Below are 17,752 nucleotides of genomic sequence, written 5' to 3'. Positions count from 1 at the left end.
TCTTTAAACAGATCTACCAAGCTCTTCACTTACCTTTTAAAGATTATGTGAACTTTGAGCTTTTACTTACTTGAGCTTTGAGCTTTGACTTATTTGAGCTTTGGGCTTTTACTTTTGATTTGTTATCCTTCACATCACAAGTAGAACTTCACAAGTAGAACTTGAAGAATTGCATTAATGAACACACACTGTTAATTGCAATTATGCATTCAGTGTAGATAGAGGGTAAGTGCTGGTAGAATTGCTGGAATTTAAAATCCAGCTGTAAAGTCATGGTCAAAGTTTGTTTGTTAGTAGAATTTCAGGACTGTATTCTATCTAGCTGGTAGCTATTGCAACCAGCTGGTGGACAATACAGCAAGATTCCTGTTTTATCCTCTCCTGAGTGGCATTGGTGTGACTGGATACAAGAGGAATGCTAACGAGACCACTGCCAATCTCGAGTATAGTTCTTTCTGTCTTGCATGAAGTAAGAAACTCTCTTGTTTAAATATAGTAGAATAGGATAAAGGTGTAAACAAGAGTCAGCCAAGGGAAAAAAATCAGGATTTTCAAAGTTGAACTTAAAGCAAATGCATCTGGTGGATTCCTGTCATCTCAATGCTTAATCCCACAGTCTGGGATTCTTAATTATTTAAACCTTCTACCAAAACAATGTCAAGAAAGCTACACCATTAGGTGGCATGACTTTTTGCCTCTGAATGTATCACCACGAACAAACAAGCTTCCATCCTTTTCAAGTAGTATGTTTGCTAAGACTATGTATGAAAAGAATACCTAAAAATGCTTACTGATAGCCAAAAAGGTACTGTACAATGAAAATTTCAGTGTTTGTTTCCTCACACTAGATGGCCCTTCAGTGAAATGGTATGTCACTCCCCTAATGGGCTCTATTGTGTTCATATTCCTATTTTATTTGGTGTGTTACCTTTACTGTACTGAAATGTGCAGTGAAGGAAAGATCAGGAAGGAGCTGCATTGAGCAATACCATGCAACTTAGCAGAAAAAGATAAAATAAATAGTATTGGCCAGAAAATTTTCCTTTGAACTATATAAGAACTGCCATTAAAGTTCTTCTCTACTTCACAGAAACATCTAGCACCATTTTTCTCTAGAATTATTACTGCTATTCTTGACTTTTTTTTCCCCCTGATTTTATATTTATGTTATAGCACTGCAGTAGTTCATTATATATATATATTAAAAAAAAAAAATCCTAATTCTTTATATAGGTCGTAGTGCCAAAAAGTCACAGAAGGTTCAAAATGATTTTTATCAACTCTCACTGTATGTTTGAGGAAGAACAGATTGTTGTAATATTCATGCTCACAGGCATGGTGTCTTCATAAGCAGTGAATCGTCAGTGTTTTTGTCCACATGTTTATATGATTTCCATTGTGCCTACTTTCTGCTGTTTTAAATATTGAATGCTCAGTAGGCAATAACATTTTATTGCTTCTTTCTTTAATAATCATGACCACAAATATAATTTCTCTCTGTAAAACACTAACCTTTTAATAATGATGTGGTTTTCTCTGTATTTTAGAAATCCTCATCCTGATTTCCATTTGGGCATCAGCAATTATTTTCAGTCCTGTTCTGCATGCACTGTTCTCTGTGGTAGAATGCACACATAAAGACCCATGTTAGCAAGTAGACTTGCTAAATGAAATTCTAGCATTTGTAAGCAACTGTTTTTGTTTTTGTTTTGATTTTTTTTTTTTTAAATGCAGTCATTGAATGTGCTTTACCAGGTAAAAAAAGACAAAAGTGAAAAGTGAATTCTGGTTTAAAAAATCAGTTCTGATTCTCTAATGTAACCCTGAGATTTGATGTCCCTGTTAAGCTGTGCAAGCACTGTGAGAAAGCCTGGTCCACCTGTTCCCTTTCAGGATGGTATGAGTAATACCCAGGTGTTTTTATCTATTGTTGGTGATACTAAGGGTAGAACACATGCTGGTAGCTGTCTGTCTGGCATGCAGTCAGTCACTGTTTAAAATAACTAAAAGTCTAGGACCTGAAGAGTTATGAGGGGATTTCGTGGAAGGGTGGGATCTTATAAATCATTAAGCTCCCCCGAAAGGTTTTAATCTCTTCAAGAGCCTTCCCAGAAGTGATGAGACCAAACAGTTTTGGTACTCCGCAGATGTCACCCTTCAAGAGGGAAGAGCGGTTGAAACTACCTGACCCACTCAGTTCATTACAGACATAATGGAGGAGGCCAGATTCAGGTCACCCAGTGCATCTTTCCAGGTCCTCTAGACCGTGCAGCTTTACCTCACGATCTCACTTTCAAAGTCAGCCTGAATGTAACAGTATCATCATGGTTCTCTGACCTCTTTCCATTTCCCTGAGAAAAAGGTAATATAATGACTTACCCATGTATCCATCACCAAGTCTGAAGCCTTTTGATAGAGGTTCAGAAGACGTGGAGGAGATCAAAAGCCTCTAGAGCTGGATTAGTGTAGGTCTGCTGTCTTCTTCTTAGTGACCTTCCCAGAAAGCAGAGATTGGAGCCTAGGAGGTAATTGGTGAGGCCATTAATCCCCAGTGACATGTTTTTGAGCAGCAGCCAGGCCATAGGATGTTATTCAACAGCCACTGTCTGCATGCTCTCTCTGAGAGGTACTAATGAATCCTGACAGTAAAGGAGAAATGCTGATTCGTACTGATATGTCTGGGTCTACTCGGCTGGTCTCCAAAAGGAGGTCTCCACAGGTATCACAACCCCGGCACATGGCTGAGGCTTGCGCTGGGGGATGACACCTGTGACTACAGATGGTGACGCTCTACTCTGGAGGACAGCTGTTAGTTGAAATAATCTGCAGCGGTTTTTAATAGAAGTGTTCTTCCCCTATTCAAGTAACAGAAAACTATGGGTTTGCTACTAAAGCCAAGGAATGGTAAGGGTAATTCCTCACCAAACTCCCTGTCACTGATGATTCTGTAGCTGCAGGTAGCGGCACACGCAAAGAGCAGTTTATGTGTCTTGTTGTGGTCAAGTGACAAGATCAACAACAACAACATCTTCTTACAGCTTACCCAGTATATACAGTGGCTCTCAGGCAGAGATGGGGTGGTGTCCTTTCTGTGTCTCCATTACAAGTTAGCCAGGCTTTGTCTCAGTCATTTTCCCTTGCACAGAATTTATCATACTCACTTTCACAGCAAGGGGTATTTAAAGAAGATCCTTCTGGAGTCTCTGTCTTTTCCAGACAGCATCTCCTTGAAGTCTCAAAATTTACTCATATTCTTGATAAAATGCTCCTATGATTCTTGTTTTTAAGACCTGTCTCTTTCCCTCCAACATAGCAGTTATTAATAGGACAGTTATCTACCATAAGCAATTTGGAGCTTTATTCTCTATATTAAAAATGGCTCCTTTCACTTAAAGCTCTTCCTTTTTCACTACTTTAATTCCATTAACTTCAGCAAAGTTTACTTTTGAGTCTGGCTTATTTATTCTTCCTGCTTTCCCTGTCTTTTGAAATGTTTGTTTTGTAAATGCACTTCAACCTAGAGGAGAGAGAGGTTTAGGGTTAGAGATATAATCCTTTCCTAAATCACCCTATTTTATCTCATGGGATCAGAAGCATAGCCCACTAAATAAAGAGATTCAGACAACATGGTTTGTATTCAGGTTTTGAAGTGAGTTAGCTCCACAAAGTCTAGAGGAAACCATTTACTTTGTTTTTACCAAATGAAAAATACACTTATAGCTGAAAATCATATACAAGCATTAAGTATAATTATTGGTCAAACACTATATCAATCTGTAATCTACAGTCCACTGTGAAGTAGAGGGAGGACATGGTTTCAGTCTTTGGGTTCATTCCCTTTTGTAAATTCAAGTCAGACTATCAGCACGAATTTGACATTGCTTTCACAGTTTACGCTTAAACACATCCCCTGGCAAATATCTTGCTTTTCAGATACCTTAAGCCTTCTGCAAGCAAACAAATCATGGAAATTAAATAGTAATAAAGCTGTTGATAGCTTTGTATAATAAATTTTATCTACTATTTAAATGGCAATTATTTCCAGAAACTTGGCAATTGTAGCCATACAAATGATGAAATTGATTCCAGTCACAGCCCATCTTTCTTTGGAAAGGAAATACCAGTAGTGTTTGAAAAATGGATTATTAAGAGCCTTGGTTTGCTCAAGGTGGCTCATATGTTGTATTTGCTAACACAGCATCTTGCTGGAAGAAAATAAACGCAGCTTTTCCTTAGCCCAGATTATTTTCTCCACAAATCTTTGGAGCAGGAAATAAAAAACATCTAATAGTTCTGGGGCATGTGGAATTAGTTTAAGAAAAGCTGAGCCCTGATCCTTCTGACCGCCTCCACTTTCCTGTGCTGTTTTGTCTATTCCTGCCTCAGAATATGTCAACAAATTTTCTTTAAGTTCAGAAGGTACAGGGAGGGTGGAAATAGTGATTCTTTTTCTGTCTCCTTCTGTCTCTTGGTTTTCTTTTTTTTTTTCTTTTTTTTTTTTTCCTTTTCTTTTTGTGTGTGTGTGTTTGTTTTAAGGGGATGATTTAAAGCAGATGTATTTTCAAAAAAGGTACAAGTTTGTCTTGTAAAATATTTGTTAAGAAAAATAGCCTCAGGACCTCTTAAAGTAAACCTTGTTGAGTTCTATAGATATCACAAAATGTACTATTTTTGTTACATTGACATAATTCTTTTCTCACACAATTTGATTATAAATCAAGATAACTTTACAGAGAGGACTGAATCTAAACTGAAGAGACAAAGCTGATGTGTGTTTAAAAAGCAGACAAATATCTGTGATTTCTGTATGGCTTATTGCTTACCTTTGCAGTACTAGAAAACAGATTATTCATATTTCTCCAGTACTGGAAGTATGTTTTACATGAATGAATAGAAGAGATATTTCTTTCCTGATAAGAAATGAAATGCACTGGATATATGCTGTACCTCCTCGGAAGCTGTATACCTGAGGACAATAATATTCTCAATGCCAAGGCTCCAAGGGTGTCATAAATACTACAGAAATTATATCAAAAATAACTCAGTGTTGCTATACAGCACTAGGATATGGCTGCTATTGGTGGCTGTGATTATGGTCATCCACAAAAACACTTCTTTGTGATGTAAATAATTATTGCTCTTAACTGAGAACAGAAGGCTTCTCATGTTGCTTGAGAAACTGACTTTTCTCTTGTCTCTGAGTTGTTTTGTTTTCTTAAATTATGCTCCATCACTGGAAGTCGTTTTGCCATTCCTGTCTGTCTCTCTCTCTCTCATGATTGTTTATTTTTCGACAATCTGTGTTTTGTAGCTAAATCCTTTGAACATCTTTACAAGAAATCTTGACAAAATAGTTGCAGAACCAGTGTCACTAGAATAACTTCAGATGAGTTAATGTTAAATGATGTTTTCCTCATCCAAACTGGTTTATAAAAACAGCAAAAATAACAACAGAATAAGTGAACCAACAGACTGGCTGCTAGTTAAGCATCAGAAAAAGAAAAGAAAAATGAAATGCAACCTATGCTCCTTTCTTAGGTACTAGACTTCGGAGTCGATTACAGAGAACAATGTAGTATGTGGGTTTTGGTAGCAAAATGCTAAGGAACTATTTTGTCAAATATTTTGCTGCCTTTTGCAAGTCTTGAAATATTTTTCATTACGTTTCTTATTTTGAGATAATACTAATTAAATTTGAACTAGATAGTGTAATATGTCATTGATCCATTGGAAATATTGAACATATAGTTTTGACTTTCCATGTGGCTCAGGAAAAAATAAAAAAAAAAAAATGTCAATTTTGACTCTGGGGCCTAATTTTAAGCCCATCTAGTTCTAATTTTGTGAGAGTACATTTGGCTTTGTGTGGACTTGATGATACAGCCTGCCTGGGTTTAGAGATAGAAAGCTTTTGGGGGAGAAAGAACAGACTGTCAGAGCAGGAGGCGGCCCTGGTGAGGGAAGGTCCATGGAGGGCATTGATGTGCCATGCAGCACCTTGTTGGTGTCATCCACACCACCGATAGATATATGGTTCTTCTAGGAGGCAAAGTCTGCTCGAGTTGGCAGACAGGAGGACAACATTTGCTGTTGGCAAATCTGTCAAAGACTACAGTAAACATCTTAATGAGGGTGGGAACTTTTTGGAAACAAATGGTCACTCTGTTTTTGGGAAAACAAAACAAAACAAAATGCATTTTTAAGAGAAAAAAAAAAAAAGGAATATTGGTGTTAAAGAAAAGAGAAATTATGGTTAGCCTTTTATATTTCCATAAATTGATGGCTTTAAATCTGATAGCATGTAGAATACTAAATAAGTAAGGAGATAATCAAATGGCTTCCTAGAACGATGCCTCTCCTGCATCTTTTTGTGGCTGCCATTTTCTTAGCTTCTGGAGCCATGGACTGCCCTGACCATACAGTGAAGGCAGTCGGAGCTTTGTCTCCCATACATTTCACGAACTGGAATGTTAATACAGAAAAAGGGGGAAGAGAGAAGCATGCTCACTGTCCAAGCAGAATGGCAGGCAGCATGGACGTGCAATCGTGGCTCTTCTGGCACTGCTGTGCACATGGTGGGAACCAGGCCTCAGACCAGGCTGTGAGAGCCTCAGGTTTCCCATGCAGAGCTGCTATCCGCCTGGCACATGCATCAGCAAGATAACAGGCGTCCTGAGAAAATGCTTTATTCCACCTCCTGGCTCTTGCTGCGTGAGAGGCTGCACAACGTAGGTAGTCAGCACCCTCAACACGTTTATAACCTGGAGGCCTGGGATACTGAAATGCATGTTTAGGAACTGATGCAACGACAACAAAACCATGTGGTACTAAGTATATATACAACATCTATTTCTGATATGCACTGTTTAAAGGACAAAGGGATAAATCTGTAACACATGCACTTTTGAAACTTAATGGTTGGATGCATGTCATGCTTCCTACAGCCAGATATGTTTTATATACAATTACTACAATTACTACTTTTTTTTTTTTTTTAGGACAGTGAAAAAAAAGGATTTATGAATAAACTGTATGCCATCCAGGAGGTGTGTGTTAGTGTCCAGAACGTCCTTGATGAAGTGGCTTCCTTTGGAGAAAGGGTAAAGAAGTAAGTGCTGTTGTGGGTGCTGCATTGCTCTAGTGTTAGACCCTCTTTTTTTTTTTTTTTTTTTTTTGAGGTGGGAGGGAAGGACTCAATTTACTTTGTTCTATGGCAGCTCTGAGTTAATAACAATCCAGTCATGTTTGTTTTGGAATTTGGAAATGTATTAATTGGGAAAAACAAAAAACAAAACAAAACAACAACAACAACAACAAAAACAGAAGTAAGGCACTGAAGTGAAACAGAAAGAGAATCTTATTGTAAATCCTAACAGTAGTTATTTAAAAGTACTAATAAAGATGCAGTTTTGAGAAAAGAAATAAGCAGAGCTGAATTGGGGTATCAGAATTTAAGGACATATGTATGTTCAGTTGCGGGAAATGTTCTATTTATGTAAGTTAGCAAAACCTTTCCTCCTGGATTATATGTAATTTATAACAACTTATACATGATATATAAGAATTGCCAACAAATTTAGACATTAAGCAAGAGAGGTTTTGAGATTTATGACAGGAAGTTTGGTGTATTTTTGGCATGGTCACTGAGCAGCAGTCTAAGGATTTTTATTTGAGATCAGAAGGGTTCCAGAAATGCTGTCAGCTGAGAAGCAGGGACAGAATTGACTTGGCTTTCTGCCCTCCGAAAGCTGAGAGCAGAGCCTTGCAAGATGAAAAGTTGGGAGCAGAGCATTCACAACCTCCTTTCCGCTGCGGGCAGGAAGGGTATGCAGAAAGGTGACCTGCAGGCTGTACAGAGTTAGAAAACCTTCACAGGAGGCTTTGCTATAAAGTTTCTGCTGATGCGCTCAGCACGTCTTAAAGGAAAGTTAAAGCTGTGTATTTCTGCTTGTTTTGGGTATGCTCTATGAGCACAAGGCAACCTTTTTTTTTTTCCCTTCCTTTTTTTTTCCACTGCTCCATGCAACGTGCCGTGCCTTGGTGTTCCCAATTATGAGACCACAGCTCATGCAAAAGGATATGGCCACAAAATAAATAATGTGTGTTTTAAGAGAATTTTAGAAAATTGATACATTGGGTGGAGGTCAGCCTGCAGGGAACATAAGAGTCATCTCTCCTCCTGTTCTGCCTTGCTTTTTTTAATCTATCAGCAATGGCAAACATATCAGAATCAGGATAAAGAGGAGGTTGCCACTGATGTGTTTAAGAGCAAGGGCTCTAATGGGAAAACCTGGGAAGCATTCCCATGGGGACGCTTCCAAACAGGCTGCATTCACAGCAGCAGAGGCAGATGTAAGCACATTATATTGCACAAGTTTTCCAGACAAGCAAAATGAGCCTCTGTGAAAGAAGTCTTTTATCAAAAGGCTGCTTACGGAAGTTGCCTTGATGATTAAGTTTCTCAAATCATGCACTTTGGAGGTGGGGTTTGTTCTATTATATACCAGATGAGAGGAACAGAATTTTCTAAGCAGAGTGAGACCGAATCTTCCTATAAATCTTTGTAATTTGTTCCTAAAACTATAATGGGAAACCTGTACTGAATGCTGTGCTAACACAGCACATAAGGAGGTTTGCTAAGTGAGGAGCCAGTGTTCCCACACATGGCGTGTCTGTGATCCATTGCACAAAGCCGAGTCACAGGAACATGAGCAGACCCTCAACCTTCTGTTCATCCCAAATGCATGCAGAAGAGGGGGAAAGAGCAGGTGTCCCCTGAGGAGAAAGGGAGTGATCCTACACCAAGTGACACTACATAATGTTCACTCTGGAGACATGTCAAAATTGCCAGGGAGAAAAGAAGACAAATAAACACAGGAAGCCAGAGCTCATTATGAAAAATATGGCTAGCAATTCAGATAATTGCAATTATTCAGCCAGAGAAGCCAAAATAATGTAATCACACTGATTGGGCATATAGTTAGTGGTAATACTTTAAAGAGTATCATCAAGCTACTTAGAGCCAAAGCCACATTTTCCTTCTGGATAAATGTCATGCTACACCTTTGACATGGTGGTGCCTTCAAGAAATGATCCCACTTAGCCCAGCTCCCTTTCACTGGAGATCCCATGGGACACATGTATTAATTGGCCATCTGGCCTTTCTCTCTTCCTTGCTTGCAGAGGTTGGAGGGCCACAGTGTAGCTGTTTCAAGAGTTATTAGCTTTCACCTCCTCCCTGTCCATACCTCAACCTCTGTAAAATGAGGTGATCAGCAGTTTTTTATCACACCATAGAGTTTTGGAGCCTTATTAAGGACTTTTTTAATATGGGGCTTTTTTGTAAAGTGCCCTGAAACCCTGATGGGATCCCAGAAGTCTTATTCCTTTATTTGTAAAAAAAATATGCATTTGATTTGATTTTATCTGGAATGATCAAGTTTTTTTCTTTAGCTGTTCCTGTAATGTACTTTATCTTACGCCACTCCCTTGTATTTACTTTTTTACCTTTCTTCCTTTTCCTCCTTCTTCATTTTCCCACTCAGAGTAGGTGTTTTTGTCTTTCTTTCATCCTCTGCTGTTGTATTACCCCTGGTTTTGGGACCAATTGTTCTCTCCCCTCCTTTTCCCTAACGCTTTACCTACCCCTATTCTGGTCAGGGGAAAATGAGTGGAAGACAAGGACCTGTGCTGCCTGCACTAGTACATTTGCAGAGACAGAAAATGTTTGTTTTGTCCAGTGCCTGGGGACAGGCACTGAAATTTTCATAAAGCCAAGTAGTGCTTCCTGTGGAAGACAGGTGCAGCTGGGCCAGGGAGAGGTGCCATCCAGTGGGGAAGTGTGTGACACTGGGACCTCCTCTTATTTTCACAGCATCATAGAATGGCTCGGGTTAGAAGGGACCTTAAAGGTCTTATAACTCCAACCCTCTGCCATAAGCAGGGATGCCACACACTAGATCAGGTTTGCCAGGGCGCCATCCAGCTTGGCCTCGTACACCTCCAGGGATGGGGCATCCAGGTCCAAACCCTGCTCTCGATGGTGTCCAGCACCCATGCATTCATTTGTAGTTTCAGTTCATTGTCATCGATGGAAACTGGCACTCCTCCCCCTTCCTGCCCACTATTCGTTCTTTTATTGACTCTGCTGGGTGACCAATGCTCTGACTTTTATTAATTTTTCACTTAGCACATTCAACTGGACTGTTCCTTTCTTGAGCTGGCTGGCAATAGTTGCCCTCTGTGTGTTCACAATCATCCTGTATTTCATTCCACTGAGATACATTGTCCTTGTCTGGGGTAAGTAAAGCCTTTTTTTAACTGTCTGCACCACTTAGAAAAAAATGTTTTTTAAGGGATGAATTATATTGTCAGTACTTTTCTGTATTTATGATCATGAAGCTGCTCCGTGATGGAAACAGACAGGTTAGTTAAAAATCACAACTGCGTAAAGATTTAGGCCCACCTGCAAAATGCATTTTTCTTGGCTGGCATTCTAGACTTCATCATACTATAAACATGTAGCCATGAGGATTCTTCATATATCAAAGTGTAGCTTTGTCTAGATATTACTCTGATTTATTTTCACCACTTATACACAAACAGAGGCATTTCAATCTATATAGTGCATTTAGGACAGTATGCCTTTTTTACTGCAGTAGTTTATCTTGTGAAAGTGTATGTAAACGTAGCAACAAGAAACCTGTTTAAAGGGTCACCTTTAGTCTGACAGAAAGGTGCATGGGCTATCTGGCCAGTTGATAATGAACAGAAACTGAGAGGCTGGGGCAGGGGACTCTGGGGAAGGGAGGGGCACTGTGATTGAGCCAAGCTCTCATTACTTGTCCTTATATTTATCCTTTTTACTGATTTTAAACAGTACCATTACTTCATCTGTTGTAAATAATGCCATAAGTCTGCATTTGTTCATTTTAATACATCTTACATCACCAGCAGCTGTACCCTTACTCAGTCATGTAAACCTGTGAAGAGTTAAATCTTTCTGAAGAAAATAATCATGCCTTTAAGTAAAAACAAAACAAAACAAAAAAACTTTTGAATATTCAAGACGCAACATAAAATCATTGAACTGACTGAAAATTATGCTTATAGTGTATCAGGCAGAATTATTACTATTCATACAGTCTTCACAAATCAGTGCATCAGAATATATAAAATTGAGAAGGATCGATAATGAAGATTTTAACAAAACAAAATATGGAACTGAAAGAAATGACTATATGGGCTTAGTGTTAAGAGTTGCCTCAGAATTTCATTAATTCCCCAGAAACCCAACATCACTTGGGTGCAACCCAAGCTCCTAGTTTATTCCCAAAATTGCATGGTTCCTCGCAGAGACAAGATGGTAGGTCTTTTGTTTAAAGAACTTGATCAATGTCCTTGTTCTGCGGTTTCTTGGACACATCTTGTACACTCAATTTCATACATTCCCTTGATTTCATGCAAGAAATTAAGCTTATAATACCCCTCCAAGACCCACAAAAGTATTAAATCTGCATTGTTGTGTGAAAGGCTTATCCCTGGCAATACCTTGGAAGGTACTACACTTACCCACAGATGTAAGCTCATGTCTCTGTCTCAGGTAAACCAGAGCCTTGACTTCCAAACTCGAGTCCATGCCTCCCAAACCATTGATGAATAGCAGAATCACTGTTTTAGATGCACCTTGCTCTCTTCCCCTCTCTCTTTCATTTCCACCTCTCACAACTTACCTAGTCATACAACTTCTAGCACCTTTGGCTCATTAGAGGTTACAGCTGCATGGTTTTCATATTCATTTCCGTTTAGGCAACTTCTTGTTCAGCATATGTGTGGAGATACCTTCATTAGGTACCTCCACATACCTTCATTTCCCTTGCATCTTACTGGGAGATGAGAGAGGTACTGCATAGCTGTTGTTCCAGCAACCCAGACCTCCTTGGGGATGTAATGCGTTAGTGCAGAGCCATGTCTTGCTGCATGAAGGGAGCAGGTCTCCTTTCAAAAATGTCTCATTCCAAACAAATGCCTGTTTTCTCTGTTATTTTGTGTTTCTAGCCTCCCCTGTGTACATATATTTCTTCATTCTATGCATATATCCTGCACTTAAAAGGAACGATCGCTGTGGTTTGAGTTTCCATAGGAAACCAGGCCACTCTGTGGTGGCATCTGCCCATTTCATTCTTTGGGGAGGTGTGTGTTTTCTTTTGTTTTGTTCTTTTAATGAAAATTCCTCCATACTGTAGCTGGGCTTATGTATAGTTGTCTTTCTACTGTGAATCCACAGGGGCGGCCCGTTTTGGCCTGCCCTGGTAAGAAATCCTTGGTTCTTTGCTTCCTATCCCTGTTTCTCACTCAGCAGACTGTTGGTCCTTGAACTTGTGATGCATCAGCTACAGTGGAGTAGGAACCCCCTCTGCACTCTAATCCCATGCATAGCAGTGCACGGCCCTGGCAGTTGCTACAGCTGTTTATATGAGAGAATATAAAGAAAATAACTTCAAACTGAAAAATTTCAAGCTTTTAGAAAAGATATAATCCTCTAGTTGCATTTTACTTGTCCTGTAGCATCCTGGATCATCTGTTCTGCTCTTCACCTTTCTCAAGCCCTGACTGTGATTTATTCATGCATTTGCTTTCACAGGGAGGCTTGCTCTTTTCAGTATGAGTAACAAATGATAAGGCAAGGCCAAACCAAGCCTAGAATTCACTAGTGGGTGGTCTAGTGGCCATGTGCAATAGACTGTGGGGTAGACCTTGAATTTCTCAGTAATTTGCTGGTGTAAAGAATCTTTAACAAATGTCTTTGAATCCCACATATTCTTTAACAGTACTTATTGTTTAATCTAGTGATAAAAGGATTTTGGTGATCTCCTGTCTTCACCAAATTGCTGAGAATTCATTCAGTGGACACCCCTGACTATTACCAAGCCTACTGCTAGTGCACTGTGTCCTGAAGCTTAACGTCCTTGCTAAAGCTTTCTGAAAGGCCTAGGCACCAAAGACTTCTTGGAAGATAAACGGGATTATCTTATCTCTGATAGCCTTGATAAATTACACAGAGCAGCCACATTTTCAAATGCTGTCCTAGCTTTCTGCTGCTCAAACAAGAATCTGTGCAGTTTGTACCATTCCTGGCCATGATTTAGGTGTGTTCTCCCAGAGCCCACACACGAGATTCTTGCATGAATCCGAGCTGGTATGTCATGGTATGTAAACAAGTTTAAGTTAAAAGCCTACTTTTAGCATAGTTTGGGGAGGATTTTCATGGTGCCTATGAATGCTAATTGTCAAACTCTAAGGCTATGAAGTCTGGAAGAACCATTGTGTCCATTGGATGTGCCATCAGGTCATCTCTATCTGTCATCTTCACACAGAGGTTTATGAAATCTCTTCTTAAGCCTTCACATGATGAACTGCTTCCCATCTGATTCACCATCCATAGCATTAGAAAGATGTTCCTTGCATCTGGCCTGAGTTTTCTATCCTGCTAGTAAGCCCTCTGTTACTTGTCCTATCACCACAGAGATATTCCTCATTATTCCTCTCATTCTTCCATCTTCTGCGTCATAACCATGGTTTCTGTTGTAAGGGGAGTTCTCAGTCAAATTTGTTTTAAAGACAGTATTAGAGGAATTAAGTACATCACTTTACCTTGAATCACAGGGAACCACAACAGCAGATAATGGCTTTTAGAGCTTGAGTTTATGGTTTATGCATTAATTAGTTAATGCTACTGTCAGACTTTGAAATTGATCCTAAGATCTTTCTCAGTACTTTGTCATTAAATATATACACAGTTTAAAAAAACGGTGAAAGTAACATGTGAATGCTCACTTTTGCAGGCATCAATAAATTTACGAAGAAGCTTCGAAGTCCATATGCAATTGATAACAACGAGCTGCTTGACTTCCTGTCCAGGGTTCCTTCAGATGTGCAAGTGGTGTGTATATTTTTAAGGTGTCCATACAGTTGCTAATTTAATATATGGCATCATCACTTTCTGTTTTTTGTTTGTTTGGTTTTGTTTTGTTTTAATCTGATTGTTTTGATTTGACCTTCACTTTCTTTGGCACAAAAAAGAAATTGAAACTCAAGCTGGGGATAGTCCGTGAACCTTAGGGAGTCTGTGGTACCTTGTCCAGTGAGGAGTTAACTACTACCTCAGTTATACTTAATGGGAAATCAATAAAAAGACAAGTATTTGGGAGATGGTAGTAGGTGCTAGAGCTTGTGTTAAGCAGCCTCCAGACTGTGTAATGTGAATCTTATTGGGATTAGGCCCTGCAAGTTTGTTTGTTTTTTTTTGTTGGAAATGTTGCTCCCTGAGGCCATTAGGACATGCAGACAGGCAAAAGAAGGATCAAATGATGGAGGAGCTGCACATGGGCAGAGTCACCAGCAGGCAGCTTTGCTCAGTGTCCCAAGTACTTCACAGCCTGTTTTTTCTAAAGTGAAAAATTTTGGCTACAATTCAGCTGTGACCATAAAATTCTTTAAAAGTGATCTAGTTATGAATTATAAGCTTTTATAGTGCAGTACACAACCCCTTGTGAAGGTGCAAGCATTAAAATATGTTGGGCACATAAATTGGGTAACAATTTCAGTTCAGAGCTGGCTTGAATAGGAAGCATATGCGCATATGTCCAATCTGAATTTGACCCCCTCTGTGGTAGGCCTTTGAAAATAAGTATGTTTTTAGGAAAAAGATTGCAAAGAATATTCATCCAAAATGTTAAAGGTGATAGTCTTTATTTTCTGTTACATCTCACAGGGGTAAAAAAAAAAAAAAAAAGGTAACCTTCTTAAAGATTACATCAATACAATGTTTTATCTCCAGGCACAATTTTCGTAATGGTATTTTTTCTCTTACTTTAGGTCTGTTGTTCTGTTGTTGTTGATTCACAGCTGTAGACCCCATATAGATTGCAAGGGGATAGTTTTCATTTTTTGTTTTTGTTTTTTTTTTTTTTGCCTTGGAAGAAAAAATAAAAAGAAAAGAAAAGAAAGAAAATAAATAAAAAGAAATCTTTCTTTCTTCCTTTTTCTTGCTGGTGGCCACCTGACCAGTTTCTGAACATTGTGTTTAAACAGGTGCAATATCATGAACTGAAACAAGATCCCAGTCACAGCCCAAGCAAGAGGAAGAAAAACAATCCTGGCTAGCCAGCTTCATGTATTGAAGAAACTAGCATCTGCTGGGGGAAGATAAAAGGAGAAGCCTACAGCCTAAGCAGCATTTCCTTTCTCTAAGCTTTTTATTTATTTTGCCTTTTTATCTAATGGGGAGAATTTGTAAATACTGTATAAAGGCATTTCTCATTGACTATATACTTAGCACTGTAAAGACACATTTGATGAAGGTTTCAAGTAGGGCTTTTGCTGATTGAAAGGCTTGTTAGAAATAGTGTGACACGTTAAAGAAATCAATGAAGAATGGTAAACACGCACTGCTACTCAATGGTCAGAGATATCTGAAATATTCAAATCATGATGATTAAATCTACAAAGGGTGTAAATTTAAATCTGACTCAAAAATACTGTAAAATTTTATTTGTGAACCTTAGTATTTTTATCCAGTGAGCCACCATTACAATTTTCTATGTTTTATACATCTCAGCAGAAACACAATGTAGTGAAACCTACTGCACTTAAGTTTTAGCAAATTTTTTTGACTCCAGACTGTGGTGTTAACTCCTGGAGCAACATATTCCTGTGCAGTAGGGCTGCCTGTAAGCTAAAGAGAAACACCAAATGCAGATGTCTTTCTGGAGCTCCCAAAAGAACTTCCTGCCATTTTTATCATTCCATTATAAGATCTAAAAATCTCTGTCTCTCTCAAAATACTGCCAGGTTTGTAATTGATTGCCTATCTGATTTTTTTATACGTACCAGTAATCTTCATTTGTACTACATAGTTTAGTGAATGAAGTCCATAGTTCTGCTGTAATAGAAATACTATCAAACTAACTCCATATTGCTTTGGGTGTCATGCTATGAACACCTTTTGTGCACATAACTATTTTAATAGAGAAATCTTGCAGAAAATGTTTTTGCTTTCAAATCACAAGGTCATACTTATATGCTTTATTATATAACACATTACCTGTTACCAATGTGAAATCTAGTGTAGAGGAAAAAATGCAGTTGTGGTTAAACTGATATACCAGTTTTATTTCCTTAGCTAATAATGTAGTCAGTTCTTCTGATAACTGTGCCCTACTGCATGGAAACTGCGTTATTTTATAAATTGAACAAAACTTAGAGTAGGAAGGTTTACATTTCAGAGGTTTTAGTGGCCACTTCATAACGAGTGCTTGGGGATATATTCTGATACCTGCTTGTAGACTTTCATGCTCAGGTCCCCACATAATGAGCAGAGAATTCATTCCTAGGGGACTACCTGTGCACAGCTCTTAGCCGTAGCTCCCAGTGACTTTAAAGGGGATTTTTGCCCAGGTGAGAGCTGCAGAATTCCGTCCTCGAGAGGAGTTCTTCCTGTTGCTCTCTGTGGGTTACCTCTCATTGGTTGCAATTGCTGATAAAGTTATATTGCACTACTCTAACAATACTTTTTGAAAAGACTATTTAGAAATACTTTGCAAGCAAATGTATATATATTTCTCTAAAGAATTCTATGTTAGCTGCATTGCTCATGAAAGATCATTCTGACTTTGTTTATTTTACAGATATGTTGATAGCCAGTTTCTGATATAACAGTTATTTTGATCTTGTTATTTGTATGTTTGAAAGAATGCCACTCAAGTAACTGTTCTGTAGAAAGTCTTAGACCTAAATATGCTCTTGTTACATCATGATTTTTAATTAATTAATTTGCAAAGCTTACCTAACCACCTTTTCATTATATGTTGCCCAAAGAGCAGCATACTATTGATGAAGAAAGATTCACTGACAAGCCTTCTTTGTTAAAAAAAGATAAACAAACAAGCAAAAAAAAAATTTCTAACTCGACAAAGTGCGAATATTTGTTGCCAGTTGTCACTTATGCAAAGTTCTTTGATACATTGCAAGCCTTGTATTTTCTTAATATTACCCTTCATTCTGTGTGCAATCTCCTGTTGTGTTGCTTTTTTTTTTTTTTTGGTTTGTTTTTGTTTTTGTTTTCTTTTTTCTCTGTACTCAATTTCAAGTGTCCTATGTGGTGGTAATGTCTTGACTTATACACATTTACTGCATTAAACACAGTTTTAAGCATCTCTATACTAATAGCAGGAAGCATCTTTTTTTGAAGTTCTACAGTATCATTTTCCCTGAGTGGCATGAAGGACAAGTGAATGAAAGCACCATATTTCTTTGTGCAGGATTTCAGTGTTTTAAGCTCAAAAACATGTACGTGCATGGACAGAGGAAGGAGGCCACGAGTTTGTTGAAACTTGCTAAGCTTCTGTTAATGCCTCAGTCTTTTAAAGCTGATCTCACTGGAAATGCAATGCACAGAAGTAGGACTAACTCAGAACACACTATCATTTTTAACTGAGGTCTCTACTTGCCAAAATAGAACATTATAAAACTATGTTTTAAAATAATTTAATTAGTCTGAGCCCCTTTTCAATATTTAAGTTTATCTCTGTGGGAGAGGCCTCTTCAGAGATTTGATCCTGCCTTATACTGTAAATACTTCAATGTATCTTCAATTTCCAGTTTGGCTCTAAAGTCAACTTCTAACCTTGTGTGGTAACCCTCTAACTTATAACCTTCTGATTTGTCTGGTATTATTCCTAAATAACTTGTC

General features: G+C 38.4%; 1 protein-coding gene across 15 annotated transcripts in view; it reads left to right on the top strand.

Annotated features, from left to right (window-relative positions):
- Window positions 1–17,220, top strand: part of MCTP1 (multiple C2 and transmembrane domain containing 1) — a 271,275-nt gene extending 254,055 nt beyond the window's left edge. For all 15 annotated transcript variants that reach the window (XM_072031696.1, XM_038169782.2, XM_072031693.1 and 12 more), the window contains 4 exons: window positions 6,999–7,108; window positions 10,190–10,299; window positions 13,845–13,942; window positions 15,094–17,220. In XM_072031696.1, the coding sequence (XP_071887797.1) occupies window positions 6,999–7,108; window positions 10,190–10,299; window positions 13,845–13,942; window positions 15,094–15,165 (390 nt within the window). In that variant the 3' untranslated portion in view covers window positions 15,166–17,220. The remainder of the gene's footprint in view (window positions 1–6,998; window positions 7,109–10,189; window positions 10,300–13,844; window positions 13,943–15,093) is intronic.
- The last annotated feature ends 532 nt before the right edge of the window (window positions 17,221–17,752 follow it).

This window comes from Anas platyrhynchos, chromosome Z (genome assembly GCF_047663525.1).
Source record: "Anas platyrhynchos isolate ZD024472 breed Pekin duck chromosome Z, IASCAAS_PekinDuck_T2T, whole genome shotgun sequence".
NCBI classification, from domain to species: domain Eukaryota; kingdom Metazoa; phylum Chordata; class Aves; order Anseriformes; family Anatidae; genus Anas; species Anas platyrhynchos.
The sequence above is the reverse complement of the archived record's forward strand: the minus strand, read 5'-3'. Positions and strand labels throughout refer to the sequence as shown.